Raw genomic sequence first — 17,103 nt, 5'->3', positions numbered from 1 at the left:
GGCTGTCACACATTTACTCAAATGCAAGGAAGTTAAAGACAGACGTGTATTTGCCAGATCTGATGACAGGGATTTTTTTAAAACAATATCCTAGCACATTGTGAAAGCTTTAAGTACTTTAAACTCTTTTTCACTTTATTGAATAAAAGGATGATTCTTTTGGAAGTTTCAGGGTCTTACACAAGAAATTTACAGTCAATATCTCTAGATTTCTTAATCATAAAAGCATAAAGAAAAAAAACAGTTGAGATTTGAAAACGCACAAAACACAAATACTCAAATATGGTCACTGTACCTTCTCAGAATAACTGGCTTTGCAGCTAAGTGCTAAAGCAAAGGCATAAATAAAACGCTAAACAGAGCAACAATAATAAGTAACAGCTTCTAAGGATAGCAAATCATATGATAAAAGTTAAAATAAACTACTAGTCTCTACAACAACAGATCTTATAATCATATTCAACCAAGCCATATAATATTAGTGACTTGTCTGGAACACCATTTTCCCCGTCAAGAATCAGAGTGCCAGCTTGAACATGGCTGCTGCCAACTGAGCACATACCTCTGGTACCTTCTGTATACTGCAGACTCAACACAAGACACCACAGCCCTATTTGTACACATCTCATAGCTCCCTGTTTTATTAAGGACCACATTCCCTCAAAATAAAAAGCCTTTGGTTACTATTTACATCATGGTACAAGGACTAAAGCAAACGAGTAATCATACCATGAGCTATGTCTCTCATTTCCAGTTAAATCCCTGACCAACTAACCTGAGGTGACCTTCTCCACCTCCGCACTACTATAGCAATTGTGCTGTCAAATTTACTTAACAACTACACATGGCCTACTGACTTGACCTATAGTTGCATGCTTCTTACAAGTGAATGTTTCATCTTTTACCTCCTACCAGAATTTTTAGGTCTCAGCAAGTTTTCAAAACTGCTTAAAGATATGTAGAGAAAACATATCAGTGGGAAAATTTAACTAGTACCAAAATATCTAAAGGGAAAGCCCCCGTAACCTCAGGCCTCCACTCTGCCACTAGGGGAACTATTATTAATGTTTCGTTATAATACATAGATAGGTTGTTTTAAAAGCAAAAACAAAAATGAGAATGCTGTGTTATGTCCAATAGCTATTCTTCTTACTTGGTACCATGGGCATCCTGTGTTACTACACAGAGAAATTATCTCACTCTTCTAACTACTTACTATTCCACAGTACAAGTACACTGCTATGTTGCATTTTGCCTTTTAATAGTTTTTCTCTATTTTACTGAGCTATAATTGCCATGTAACATTGTGTAATTTTAAGGTGCACCTGAGATGATTTGATACATTTATATATTTCCAACTGACTACCGCAGTGGAGTTAGTTAACATCTCCAACCAGTCACATAATCACCACTTTTCATGCATGTGCGTGCATGTGTGTGTGTGTGCGTATGTATGTGTGTTGAGCCCATTCAAAGACCTATTCTCTCAGCAAATTTCAAGGATATAAGGCAGTATTAAGTATAGTCACCATGCTATTATACATTAGGTCCCCAGAACTTATTCATCTTGTAACTGGCAATTTGTACCCACTGATCAATACCTCCCTACCTCCCCTACTCTTAGTCCATGGTGACCATCATTCTACTCTCTATTTCTAGGAGTTTGGCTTTTTTAGATTTCATATGTAAGATCATACATGATTGTCTTTTTTTGTGTGACTTATTTCACTTAGCATAATGCCCTCAAGGTCTATCTATATTGTCATAAATAATGATTTTCTTCTTTCTTATGGCCAAATAATATTCCATTATATGTATGATACCACATCTTCTTTATCTGTTTATCTGCTGATGTTGTTTAGGTTGTTTCCATATCTTGGCTACTGTGAACAAGGGAGCACAGATCTCTTTTCAATATCCTGTTTTCCTTTCATTTTGCTATATGCCAGAAGTGGGCTTGCTACAGCATATGATAGTTAAATTTTTAATTTTTTGAGGAACCTCCATACTGTTTTCTCTAATGGCTACACCAATTTACATGCCCACCAGCAGCAGGGAACAAAGGTTCCCTTGTCTCCACATCCTTGTTAATGCTGTTATCTTGTGTTTTTTGTTGTTGTTGTTGTTTTGGTTTTTTTTTTTTAATAACATCCACTCTAACAGCTGTGAAGTAATATGTTTTAATATTTTTAAATTTAATTTTTGGGATTATAGAATGCAAAGGTACAAACTATTTCCCCATTGACAGCCACCGTTTCTAGTATTTGGTATTACTCTTCCTCAAAGATTCTCAAATACTAGAGATTGTGTAAGGGGATAGTCCTATGGGAAAGAGTAAGAATTAAGGAAATGGATTCCATGTCCATGGGTAGCTGATGACAAAAGACATCTTCTCTGTTACTGTACCAAAAGATTTGATATTTGGTTTCCAAGTGGCATTTTATAGTTACCCCATCAAATTTGTCAAAGAAAATTTGTGGAAACTAACATATAGTCTGTCTGTTTTCTTTGCTATTTTTATATGCTTGAGAGAAGAGGCAAAACTTCTGCTGTATGTGGTAGGATTTCCCATGGTGTAACATTTCTGTAAGCTAAAAAGCTGACATTGTAGCCTTTTTTTATTAGTTTCTATACTAATACTTTAAGTAAGTAGTAATTAAATATTTTAATAGGTTTAAAATTTGGTTATGAATCTGTATATACATGTGACACATTAAACTGACTCAGATGACAGCTATGTAACTCTACTTTTTAATGGGGTTTTCTCCACCCTAGCCCAAGCATAATAAAAATTTAACTTTCCCTTCTGAGAACTAGAGATTAGAGCCTTCACTCATGTGAAAAACAGTTTTCAGGCATCAGAGCCATCTTCTGCTCAGGAATTAAGGATGCAATTTCATGCTCAGAGGTGTGGCAAGAGTCTGGGAAGTTTGGGAGTTACTGAGTTTCTACTGCTGGAGATTAGGAAAGAACAGTCCTTCCCAAGCTTTATGTTGCATGCGAGACTCCATTCAGCAGAAAATTAACACTCAACTCAAATTAACCCTGAGTTTCTAGTAACCAGTCAGTGGTTTAAGAATCTATCAAGATGTCCTAAAAGCCTTCACTTGAAAATGGTGGGCCCCCCCTAAGGTTCACTGAGTCCTGCTATTTATTAGCACCACAACCTACAATCCATTGGCCAGAATGAGAAATGGTGGCTTGTGTCTGCCTAAGTGACCAGTTAAACAGCACTTAGCACACAATCCCTCAAACACTCTTCCGACTGCTGTTGCTATCTCTCATTTAAAATCATTGATCATTTTCCCCTGGCTGGGCACTTTTTCTCCTAACTAACTATGTAACACTCGAAAGCATTTTTTAAATTCCTTTGGTGATGCAGCCTGTGATACAAGGCATTTCGCAGTGGCCACCTATTCACTCTACAAAACTAACATTTTTAACCTTTTCATTTGGGTGACAAATATTTACCAGGTTCTATCATGTACCAGACACTGTGCAGGGATAAAAGGCACAGTGGCACAGATACCACATCTGACGTCATACAACTTTAGGTTTAGACATTCACACACGCATAGGCTGGCAATTATCATATGGTGCTGTGAGTCCTATGTTAGGGGTAATTCAAAGAAGCAGGCTCCATACAAAGAAGGCTCCCTGGAGAAAATGAAAACAGCAGTGGGAATCAGAGAAGGGGGTCTCAGGCAGAAGGAGTAGCTGGGCTAGGCTCGGGGGAAAGAAAGGGCACATGCAATCTGAGGTGACAAAGTTAGTTCAGACTGGCTGAAACAAATCTATATTCTACACAGGTGAACAGAAGGCATATTCCAAAACCAGGAAGTGGTCTACCATGACCTCTCAAGCAGAATTTGAAAAATGGTACTGCTGTGACCTTGGGGAATACAAGTTGGGTAGCTCTTCACTTTGATTATGACCACTTGGTGATTCTGACATTAGCCAGGGATCCTTTGGCCAGAAATGTGTCCCCAAATACAATTTTGTTTACAATTTCAGGGGGTTCAGAATCACCAGCAGAGTGTATCAAGATCCCTGGTTAAAATACAGTTCAAACTCATTCAAGCTCATTCTTCAGATAAGGAAACCCAGAGGCGCACGATGACTTACAAAAACTATAAAGTTAAGGTAAAACCTAAGTATTCCAGTTCTCAGGCAGCACTGTTTCCCTTACATCACTGTACTGCTGTTCTGGGAAGCATTTCTACAGAAGAGTCTACTTAAATGTCAAAGTGCCTCCCACTCAGGTCATCCCTGAGTCATCACTTCTGCTTTCAGATGAATAATTTTCTGGGTCCTAGGTCATTCAACTAATTGGTACATATTCTATAAGATGGAGCAAAGGCAAGATGGCAAAGACACATGACAAAGGTTGGGGTGAATGAACATTTGGTTCTTTTTCTCAAAAAAAGCAAACCAGAACATGCTTACCTGTTCCCTGCCACATCCAGGACATGAAGCTCTGTGGCCTGCGACACCTCTGAAGGTATCCGAGTTAGTCTGTTGTCACGCACACAGAATACAGTGAGGCTGCAGCACCCTCCAATCTACAATGAGAAAGAAAATATATCTTTTTTCCAGGTTTTTTGTGAAAGATGGTGGTGGGACTGGAGTATCTTGTTTGTCAAATGGCATGAAAAGGACACATAAAATGATACCACATGATTTTAAGCTTCACTGAGACCAACTATGATTAATTTAAATCATACAAAACACTAAGTAGTCCAGTAAGTTCATAAAAATCTTGGCAATGCATTAAATGTATATGTTCTAAATTAAATCAAGAAAATAGTATAGTTCAAAAAAATCTCATTCTGAAAAGCAAGTCATTTTCCGTTGCTATCTAATGCAACTGTATTTTTAAAATATGTTAACTAAGTTACCCAGGTCCAGACAAATATTATTTGGTAATATAGGTAATATTCAGTAAATATTATTTGGTATATTAAGAATTCTAAGTTTCAAAAATAAGGCCAACAATGATACATACACACCCCTTCGAAGACCTGCCCATTATATTAAATCCAGTGTTCCCAGTGTCCCAGTTCATTTCAAAAAACAAAAAAACAAAACAAAACAAAAAAAGAAAAAAGGAGGAAAAAAAGGATACTGGATAGACAATACAGTACATTAATTTTCTATTATACATCTTTTAACTACTTTTGGTCACTCACAGCTTAATTTAGTAAATACGTTATTCCTTTCCCTTTCACAAAATCAACAATATTTTAGCAAGACCTGAATGTGGTAAATACACATATTAATCTGGTAAATTTAATGCTTGTAGAAACATCAATATCTACATCCACAACAAATTTGATTACTATTTTTTTATTTATTTTTAAAGTCAGCGATTCAAAGATAATTGAGCTTTGTATGAGCCTGGTTTTCAAAAAAAGAACATAAGCACAAAAGAACTGAATCAGTCTCTTGAGCAAACTGGCTAGTGTTTCTACGGTCAGGAAAGCTGACCCAAAGGGGTGGAAAAATAACTCAATCTCAGACACAACATTCTGCAGGACTCCATACAGTACTACATTCTTCCTGTACTCACTATCCTGACCCAGAGCGATTGCAAGCAAAGGCTCATGAAGGAACCTATTGATGTCTCTCTGACACATGGAAAAATACTCCACAGCTTCCCACTTGAGGAGAGGCAGAAGACTTGCATCTTCAATTATATCTGAGTACATCTTATACCCTTTTCTATGTATACATATGTTTAATACATGTATATATCTTAAAAAAGCAGAATGCATATTTATAAAATTGCTACATAATTACCTTCATGAACAATCTTACTATGTCTTCCCCTAAGAGTTAATATAAAGACTTGAGATCATGTATTTAAACACAGTATTTAACCATAATGGATGTAAAAGAAAAATAACATGGAAGAAAACATGAACTAACATTTGTCTAAAATGGGTTACACCCAGATATGTAGAAAGGCTTTTAGATTGTCTCCATGATCTCTCAGTGTTCACATTTCCCATCCCATCAACTGGTGCATTCACTACCCTCTAAAACATAACATTTTGATTCCACTGTGTCTCATAGAAATGCTTTTTCTGTCCTTCTAAATCTTATCAACTGTCCAGAAGTAGCTAAACATCCTCTACACCATCGAGTCTTCCCCAAACCCCACAGTCCACACTGATATACTGTTCTGTGTTTCATTTGCAGTTATGGTCTATACAAACCCTCTGACAGATTGTTTCACTGAGTTAACTTGCACATGTCCATATAACCACAGTACTTGGTAAGTACAGTACCCATCCTACCCACCCCTCAACTTTTCTCATTTAGGTATGTTTATATGCTTATGTTTATTTACTTACTAGTAAAAGGCTGCTATTTGAAGTTAATATCTCCTTCTATGTGTAGAAATGAAAACCACAAAACTCTTTTCTTTTAAGAATCATTAGAGAGGGCTCTCTTAGGTTTTATAAATGCAGGGCCCCAATATCGTGCCCTGAAAAAGATCAGTAAGATCTTTAAGGGGCTTGGCATTCTTCCCTCTTGAGGAAGGGAATCATTAGTTTTACTCAGATGCCCAGGAATATTAGGGAAGGAATCTAAGCTCTGAATGAAGATAGAGGATAGATATGATTAGACTTTCTCTGATAAACTGAGATGATCCCAACAAAGATCTATTCATGGGAAGAAATCCCCAAGTTCCTCATGGAGGGAATCCCCTGTGACCCTGCTCCCCATGCACTGGCTCTGGGTTCAGAGGTGGGTCTGTGTGCCATGTGGGAGGTCTTCCAAGTCAGCATGGGGCTGAGGCTGGACCTCACCTTAACCTTATCATCCTGGCCTGGCTTTAACACAATAAGATTTATCTGTACTCCAGGGAGACAAAGCAGTTATGCACATAGACATCCCTCACAATGGCAAAATAAACTACTGGAGCGCGTACAGAACTGAGATTGCATCATAATTGTGGGCACTTTGTCATGAAGCTGTCCACTGCTCCAGCCACCTGTGGGATATCTATTCGGGGCCCTAATACTATAGCATGTGAACATTTTCAATCTGTATCATGTACATATACTACCTATTAAAAAATTAACTCATTAAAATGGGTCAGAGAGGGCTCTAATAGCTGTTGAAGCAATAAAAGTTCTGAACAAGTAAATACCTCTTAAGACTCTGGGAGGGGGATAATGTGAATTCCCAGTGGGGTGTGTGAACTATCTACTGTGTTTACATCTCATTTATTTATTTTTTCTTTTTCTTTTCCCATTGTAATCTCAAATCCATTTGAGACCTCAAGGAGTGGCAAACAATTGTATTCAAGAGCCTGCTAGGCACTCTGGGTTGTCACAGCAGGCAGAGTGACCTCCTGATCTCCATTGTTGAAGGGTTTCAGAAAACAATGAAACAATGCCCACAAAGAGAGAGTGTTATTGCCAGTGTGCCGGGACGCCTTCATCACCCTCAGATGCACGCGCTGTCCCAGGCAAAACAGTACACAAACAGAGACCTTTTCCCAAATCATCCAGGAAGGGATGGCAGAAGCCTTTGGCTTTGAGAAAAGACTATTAAGCAGTAAAAACCATAATTCAAAAGGTACAGTTTTCATAGACATCAGAGGGGAACATGGAGCCCTGGAATGGATACTCTGGGATCACACAGACCTGGGCTGGACCTGAGGCTCAATCCTGTGTTTTGTGTGTTTGACTATGTTACTTTAACCAAAAGTAACAATCAGGATTCAATTAAATGAAACCACAAACACAATTTAGCACCTATCATAGAACCTGGTCTAGTAAATGTGGCTGGCAAACCAATATGATGGTTTTTGTCTTTTCAAGAAATCAAAGTCCTGGATCCAAAGAACGGGGTCAGTCAACACTTGTGTGTCTGCTGTGTTGTTGGAAGTGTGCTGAGGTTGATGAGTTCCTCCCAGAACATCCCTGACCTTCTTAAAAATCTCTCCCTTGCAAGGCATCACAGTGACAAAATGACAAAATGTCACTATGTTAAATACTAGAGATAAATACATTGAGACTTGACTGCTAGTGAAGCACCGGTGTGATCTCAGTACTGTAGGATACATATGGCTCATGTGTGTTTCTGCTTTCTCTCTCAGGTCCAGGAGGTAGTTTACCAGGTCCTTAGTGATCGTCAGAATAAAATGCCTATATCATTTAGAAATTCTGGGAAGCAGAGTCACTATTTAAATAACTTATTACCATCTATGTAGGAAGCTGATATTTTTGTACTTCCTAAAACCACATAATAGTACCTTCCCAGAATACAAGGGGTTGGACTTGGAGAACTACAGAATGTAGCTGAGAATCTTTGTTTTGCTGGTTTGTATATCTTAATTCCAGATGATACCTTCCTTCACTGTTTGGACCTGATGTAACCCATCCGGTCATTGAGCAAACACCTAGTTGGGTCAGCTGCACTACATGTTAATTGCCTGGAGGTGACATTATTCAAGAGGAAATAATCAGTCAGTGATCCAAAGAGAAAGCCTGTACTAGTCATCATAGCCTACCTATATTCCATTTTCTGAACACCTGCCCCAAGTGTGAAGAAACTTTCATTTTTCCTTCAGTATTGGCCTTTTAATATTCTGTATAACAGAATGAAACCCTTATTTCACTGGCAGAAAGAGAAATGAACAATAAGCGAAATCTGGTGAAAATACAATTTGAACTGTAATAATATGGTGAGTAATTTTAGAAACCAAAGACTGTTTTTTTGCTTTTCCCATCATCATCTGTGGCATCTTATTCAAATGTTCCTATTTAATAAATATTTTGGAAACCATGTGGCTTTGGGAATTCCTGAATTGTTGGGCTACTGACATCAAAATATCCACTAATAATTATAGCATTTTTCATTTCTAATTATAAAACAGTAAGTTACGTTGATTGGAAAATAAAAACCATAAATACGCACATGTAAAGGCACAAGGAAAAAACTAAGACCAAATCCTACCCCAAAGGGATAATCGTATTAACATTCTAAAGTACAATCTTTCAGTATTATTGCCACGCATTTGTGATTTCATATATATATATAGTGATTTCATATATATTGTGATTTCATATATATATAGATATAGATATTTTACATATAAATTTTATATATGTGCACACACACACACATACACACACACACACGCTTTGATGAAATTAGGAGCAACACTATGATCTTCAGCACTTCTGTACAGATATAACATCAGGAATGGCCTCCCACATCAGTCTGTTTCTACAAGGACTTTTAATGACCCATAACTATTTCATTCTATAGATGTCTTACAAATCACAAATCTCCCATGTAAGACGCTGCTAGTTAGTTCTGCCATTTTGTGTAATCTTGGGCGAGTTACTGTAGCTGAGTCTGGGTTTCTGGGTCTTTTGGATGTTGATAACGACCTACCTATACCTCACAGGACTGTTGTGAAGATTAGACATGGATATGCAGGAAAGCACAGTGCCGGCCATATGTGAGTTGCCCCTACATCTACTTGAGAAATAGCCTTTTGCCTGGTTTTCCTGTGTACCACAACTGTGTTCCTAGGACAAAGCCCTAGAAGTGGCATTACAGAATCAAAGGGTATGAACACTTTCAAAGATTTCAATATTACTGTGTTCCCTTCCAGAGAAGATGTAATAATTTATACTTCCCTATCATTTATGCATTTTCCCATACCCTCGCCAACATTTGGCATCATTTTTTTTTTTAATCTTGACAAATTCATAGGTCAAAAAGTTTCCATTAACATTTTTGTGAATGCTGATGGTGCTAAAATTTTTTCACATCAATAATCATTTCTACTTGTTCTTCTCTGAATCACTTACTGCTTATTGTGATGGGTTCTTTGCTTCAATTTTTGTCTACTTTTCTCCAGTGGAAACCTCTTTTTCTTCATCATTGGGAAGTATTTCAAGTAGAGTGAGGCGAGACCTCCTTAATCTGTAATGTTCTAAGTGTCCTCTGGCCCTCAGGGTGTCTCTACCTTCTTGAAGATCAGAAATCTAATCAAATCTATCAACTGGGTTTTTTTTATTTTGTTTTTGTTTTTTTTAAGACTTCTTTCCACTTTCAAGTTTGGAAATGCCTTCTCCATTTTGAAATCCAATGGCCAACTATGTTTTATTCTTGTATTTTTACAATACAAAGGGTTTTACCTTACCCCTTTTAGCAATAATCCATTTTAGAATATGATGGAAGTTTACACTAAATTGTAATAAGAAGACAGAAAGCTATCCATAAAACGAATTCTCTCTCTGAAAATCAAAATACTTATGGGTAATTAACATTTACAGAGTGCCTGTTTAAAAACAAAAACAGGATTTGATGAATAATCTGTAAATCCTATCTTTTGACTGCGTTAAGTGTGATGAAGTCAAGATCACTTTCATTTTGACTTAATGGAGATAAAAGACTAGACTCTAAACTTGGACACATGCTCAATTTCTTCCAGCCAGAAACTCTTTAAATGGTGCAGATTGTTCAAAGGTAAGATTTGGCTGGGGAATGTTATGAAGTTGCTGGCTCTCCTTCCTCATACCCACAATCACATATAAACCAACTCCCTGTCTGTCCACGCATCACACAACACGATCTATTTTTAATTCTTCCCTCCACCAAAAACATGCGTTTTTTAGGGAGCCTTCTTTCCCCCAGAAGCATACACACTTACACAATTAGGATGAGAAATAAAAGACACAATTAAGTTGCTTGAAAAATCAGAAGCATGCCACATGTAGCAAATAAAGCAAATCTAGCTTTTCCATTAGAGAGAGAATTATGCTGACAAACTGGAATTCACTGAAGACAGATGAGCTGCCACGTTATGCCTTTTGGAATTTCTGAATAACTTAAAATGTAATTCACAGAAAAGCATTCTTTTGGGAGAGAACAATCTGAACAAATCTGACAACTGACAAACACATAACAAAATAAGGTTCCAGGCCATGCGGTCGTTTAAAAGAAAACAAAAACAAAACTGTGTTTAAAGAAAAATGTCCAATATTTTACAATGAGGAACACACAAAGCAGTCAGTTGATTTGAAATCTTCATGCATTTAAGAAGCAAAATGGAAGTTAGAGATGCAACTATGGTCTGAACAATACTTACAAGATAACAAGTTTACCCGACTTTCCTAAATTTCCAAGCAGCTAACAATTAAGAAAACAAGAGACATTCATTGATTTGCAAATGTTTACTACAAATAACACCACAAAACACAAACAGAATCTATAATTGTGACCCACACAGTACATTTTCCCTCATTTGGGAAAAACAAACAAACAAAAAAAAACAAATAAATGTTGCCAGAGATTAAGGGGCCGTGCTCTAAAACACGATATACACTAGTATCAAATTAAAAAAAGACAAAAAATAGAAAGAACTACATGGCATACAGGACCAATCACAACTAATACAACTGTGGGTTTGGGGCATATATATTGAATCGGTCAGCATTTTGGTTTAGATATGTCATGCATGCAACTTGATTGTTCAAGAGAGAGTAGTAGAGTTTTCCAATTGCAGAATCTAATCATGGAAAGTACAGGATATGATCAAATGGTATCAAGCTTGGAGGCAGAGCAAGTGCACACACACGTAGTCCCTAGGCCCAGCCCCGCTCCCTGATTCCACACACATGCACACACATGCACGCGTGCACGTGGTTACGGGGCCTATCACACTCACACACTGCACAGAGACTCATGGCACAGCTGTGCTCTGCAGACCAACATGACACACTTCACGGTCAGGTGGCCTGCAGTGGTCCAGCTGCTCAGCCCCGATGGTCAACCGCAAGCACTCAGCAGCTGTTTCTACGGGTTCACCAGTGTAACCCACAGCAGAATTAGGGGCATGGGCTCAGTGCATTTTCCTACACCTGGGAGGTGAATGTGCATGAGTAGCAATGAAGGTATGCTAGAAGAGAGCCAGTTCCTAAAAACCTCAACTCTCTCTGCTTCCTCTCCCAGCTACAGGAAAGGGCACAGACTTTATTCACTTATCAGACTCTACGTGCCAGAAAACTAATCACAATTTCAAGGAGAGCAGATAATACGTGACAGCGAACTAAAATGCATTAAAGCTAGAACTACTTTCATACCATGTCCACTTCCCACATCATGAAATGCCATTCTAATAAATTTACACAGACACACAACACATGGTGGGTATATCCCTCCAAAGCCTGAATACAAGTTTCATTCTCTTAAAATGTGAAGAGGACAGATGCTCACATGAGGACAGATGCTAACACGATGGCAGTAATTTTACACAAAATGTTAAAGTTGTGCTTAGGATGTCCTTTGCAAGAGAATCGGAAGAGGGGGATGGGGAACTGGGTGGGGAAACTTCCTGGGAGATGGACATTCAACTCCCAAGTGCTCTCTTCAGCACTAACCTTGAAAATGTTCCTGAAATGTATTAATTTTCTAACATGTCCAAACGAAAGACTGTCTGACCTCTCTTTACCATCTTAAGGTCCTGTCTTACCTCAGGGCCACATGTGGAAAGGCTGAACTGCGTCCGTATGCCCTGAGTGGCCATGCTTTCCTTGGCCTGTGGAACAACAGTGAGCAGGCTGTCGGGGGACACATCTCTGCGGCCCATTCTACCGACTGCTAGCTATGTGAGGCCTGCTAAGGAAGGCTTTCCACCAGCCTTTGCTTCATCTGGAAAATGAGGAACTCTCGCTTACAACCTCAAAAGCTGTTGTGAGGATTCATGGAGTTAACAAACATGACAGCACCGAGTACGGGACGTGGCATCTAGAAAAAAAGTAAGAAATCTTTTCTACTTCTCTGTGCATGTGTCTACCTGTCCAGTCTGCTACCCATTCAACAAGAATAAAATCAATATTCAGAGTATCAGCCCTATGTTTTGGTTTATCACTGTGAGACCAGAACCACAATATTCTGATTCGCAGAATCTCTTACTTGTGTCCCATTTTAGCAGAGGTGTACTGAAGTCTTTCTGTGGGGAACAGTTTTATTTAAGTGCCAGAGCTCAGAGTAAGGGTGGGTCAGAATATGGTCACATTTATGATAAATACCCTCCCTTGCTTCCTTTCGGGAACAGTGGCTGTCTTACCCGGGCAGAAGACTAGAAGACGGTGGGTGTAGTGCCACGATGAGGGGAGAGAAAGAGAAGCCAAGCAAAGCTCAGACACCCTGGGAAGGGCCCTAGGAAAACAAGAACCCGCAAGTTCTGGCTGGTGGGATGGTAGATTTGAAATTATCCCAAGAAAAATAAAACAAAATAATAAAAAAATAAACAAATAAAATTATCCCAAGAGAAACATTGGAAAGGGTCAAAACAGAGAAAGGAAGGACACTGAGCCTGGCCAGAGATCCCATCACACTATATCACACCTTTTCATGTGAGGCCTAACAAAGGGGACGGGGCTCACCAACATTCGATGGGGGTAAGAAAGGCAGCTGAACTGAGTTTCAGGCTAATGGTTAACAAAAAAATCAACTACCTATCTCCCGGTTCCCCTAGTTATAAATAGAAGGTAAGCCTTTTGTTAAATATCACACATGAGTCTTTGTTTCATCTGCTCTGGATCCCCTTGTTCTCAGCAATTCCCTTGCCAGGACTGAAGTGCCTCTACATCTGTACAACTAGTCCCCACAATGCCTGGTGATGGGCTCTTCTCTTAGTTGGATCGTTGACAGGGAAAAAAAAATCCTAAGAATCTGGCTATAGCTTCCCATTCACCTCCCTCCACGTGAATGCCTTGTGAAGAGTTCGTTCGCTCTCTCCCGGAAATGAACACTGCTCGCTATCAATCTCTGTCCAAGAAAAGGGTTGCATCAAGATCCACTTTTATAATTCCAGTGGCTAAGGAAGCAGTTTAATTTCACATTAAACTCAGTTAGACCCAACGTTATCCACTTCGTCTGCTAAACCCCCAAGTTACCTATTTCTTTCGATGGTTCTCTGTATGGCAAAGCCAGAAATGTCAAATATCTCCCATCTCCCACTTCAAATCCTATCAACTCACCTTTCTCAAATGCTCATAGTCATCTGGACTCATCTACCCTTTTTTAAAGTCACTGCTGATGGTTCTTTGATATAATTCCTCCAACCATCTATATGCTCACAAATGAGAGTACATAACATTTAAAAAGCACCACATTAAGTCTTTTAAAACGTGTGACACTTTTGATCCCCTGTTTGCTATTATTTCTTTATAATCATTATTGTTTTTTTAAAGCACATACCTCTTTTGGTAAAGACACTAATTTATTTCTGTCTGCATTCAAGTTGCTCAACTTCTTAAGTTTTCCAATGCTCTTAGGTAAAGTCTGTTAAAACAACATTTTAATTATTAATTTAATACATTTTTTAACATGACTCACAGTAAAACAGATCTTTTCAAGGATTTAAAGAATATAATCTCATCCACTAAGAGACATAATTGTTCTTTCTGAATATCGGATAGGTCAAAGCTCACTTGGCAGATGTAAAATTAAATATTCTATATTTTTGTTAAAACTAGAGTATGTTTCAATGAAATGGAGTCAAAGGCATGGGCCTGGAAAGAGAGAAACACCTAGTAAAGAGGTAATGCTCTTCAACCTAAGTAAGAATTTGCACCTCAAGATTCATTATTCATTGCCTGCATCTTTGAGAACCACACTGGGAGAATGGCTTGGATGACCTGAAAGCCAGAGGCCTGGGGGAACCGGAATCCAAAGCGGGGTGCTGTGAAGCTGGCAGAAGGGTAGGTGGCATGGAGACAGGAGCAAGGCAAGCAGGGCTGAGGGGTCGGGTACGCAAAGCACTCTAGGAATCAGGTCGGACCGTGGTAGAGGGGAGAGTTTCAACACTCTGCTAGAAGCCAGGGGTGAATGTTAGTTTACCTCTGTAGTGATAAATATCTGTAAGCCTAAAACCATAAACTAGCATCAGAAGATTTGGGTACTTCCACAATACCGACCAGAGGAGGATGCCCACGCTGCCCCAGGAGAGATGTGGCTCCTGCACCATCTGTGTCCTACCCACTCGTGCTATTTTTCTGCTCTTTCCACCTAAAGAGCCTTGCTTATTGTTTTTATAAAGAAATAAGAGAAGAGGAAAAGGAGCAGGGAGAGTAAGGTAGGAAACAGAGTGACAAAATGAAAGAGCAAGGTAGGAACGTAAGCTGAAGCAAACATAGCTGCTACAAGACAAGGAAGAGAGGAGGAAGAGAGGATACAGTGACCAGTGAGGGCCTGAGGAAAGCAGAGAAAGCAGCAGGAAGGGAGGAACAACAGAGATCCACTGTCATCCTGCTCATCCGGATCCTCCCAGCACCACGACCAGGTGGCTGACACCAAAGCTTTGCCCTTGGGAGGATGGGGAAGTCCAGCCCAAGTGTGGACACCTGCAGCCACTGCCACCCCCAATTTCCAGGGTGGGGTAAGATCTCAGTTCCATGCTCGGCCCCCAAAGAGTACTCATTCCCCTGCCCCTATTCCCACCAAGGCTTTGGTGGGAAAACACCAAACACCACTTTCTCCCCTTCTCTCTCTTTCCATCTACTCAAAGAACCCTGAGAGAAGGTTGCCCCCGGTGGACCTCAGACACCATGGTGGAGGCATCAACACAACCACTGATGGGCTCATCCCTACCCCTCACTGGACACCTCTGTTAGTGGAGCCTAACTACCATTCTCTTCACTGAAGCAGGTTAAAAGCCAGTTGTCTTTATGCCCTGCATTTGCTTTGAAGTCCCTTTTTAGATGTAAGAAAATTTCCACACAGTCCACCCCAATTATGAGTAAGTAGAACCTACCCTGATAAGTCTTTCTGATACAGAAACCACACAACACATATCCATTTGAATGTGCACCCCACACTCACCAGGAGCCGGTTTTCTGTAAGAACTAATTCAGTGAGGCTTTCACAGTCCCCAACTGCTTCAGGCAGCTGTGTGAGTCTGTTCTGATCCACCTTCAAGATCGACAATTTCTTTAGTTTTCCTGTAAAAGCGTTATTTCAGCTCATTAGTTACAACTGTCTTCCTAATCATTATTTGGTATCTCTTATCTGCTGTTCTTTTTGTTTTAAATAGTTACTTTTTTTCCCCCTCACCCAGCTTTTCACATTATGAAACCACATCTTTCTCATTTAGATCACTAAAGGTGGAGAGTTAGTTTTATCGGAACATCAAAAACAGCTAGCAATCAGAAACAAATCATTTTAAAAGTCACTACATAAAAAATTGTATCAAAGCCAGAAACTTGATAGAAAAACAAATAATTAGCTCTTGACAGATCTTTAAGGACAGGAAATGTTTCATGTACAAAGGAGAGAGACTTTCATCTTACTCCAAGAAGCATCCTCACTAAAAACAAAAAATAAAGTGTGGTTTATTTTATCACCTGGAGTGAAAGTGGCTTGGTGAAGACTTCTGAAATGAATGGCTCTAGAGATACAGAATAAAATCGAAACCTTTGAAATGCCACATGAAGAACTGAGTGTATTTCACTCAGGGCAGAAAGGGTGGATTTTCTGGTGGTGCCCGCAGGCCATGGAAAACAGGAATGGGGTGAGCACAGCTTCCTCAATGTCCCCACTGAGTGAAGAAAATCTCCAGTCTTTTGGATTCTCATTTCCAACCATAATTCAAGGAATAATCCTACAAAACAGATCGCCTTCAATATCTACTGAGAGAGGCTGGCATGGGGACACTGTCCCTAGGAAAAATCAGAAAATGGCCTCTATCTTAAAGGAAATGTAAAGCTGAAGAAAAAATGTTGAAAAAATTAACTTGCCTTGTGTGTTTTCACACAGCAGGGCAGGAGAACTAACAGAGTCATAAGTTCTTTGTTTAGCATAGTCAATAACCTACTAACACTGTCTCCAGAGAGCTTCCACCTGTCCTCACCGGCAGGAGAGGCCTTCTCCACAGGGCAGGGCACACTGAATTGAATCGAAAGATCTCCGTGCAACTGAGGAGTCTCCTTAACAGTATTACTGGAAGGGCACCCGGGTGGCTCAGTGGGTTAAGCCTCTGCCTTCGGCTCAGGTCATGATCTCAGGGTCCTGGCACTGTGCCCCGCATGGGGCTCTCTGCTCAGCAGGGAGCCTGCTTCCCCCTCT

At 39.5% G+C, this 17,103-nt stretch overlaps 1 protein-coding gene across 2 annotated transcripts in view; it reads right to left on the bottom strand.

The window, feature by feature from the left end:
- The window catches only part of LRRC1 (leucine rich repeat containing 1), a 128,273-nt gene that overhangs the window by 7,426 nt on the left and 103,744 nt on the right, over positions 1-17,103 (bottom strand). For both annotated transcript variants that reach the window (XM_044252998.1, XM_044253009.1), the window contains exons 9-11: positions 15,862-15,980; positions 14,239-14,322; positions 4,447-4,562 (exon numbers count right to left, since the gene is read on the bottom strand). In XM_044252998.1, the coding sequence (XP_044108933.1) occupies positions 4,447-4,562; positions 14,239-14,322; positions 15,862-15,980 (319 nt within the window). The remainder of the gene's footprint in view (positions 1-4,446; positions 4,563-14,238; positions 14,323-15,861; positions 15,981-17,103) is intronic.

Source organism: Neovison vison, chromosome 1 (assembly GCF_020171115.1).
Source record: "Neovison vison isolate M4711 chromosome 1, ASM_NN_V1, whole genome shotgun sequence".
NCBI lineage: Eukaryota > Metazoa > Chordata > Mammalia > Carnivora > Mustelidae > Neogale > Neogale vison.
Note: the sequence above shows the minus strand (reverse complement) of the source record. Positions and strands in the feature narration are given on the sequence as shown.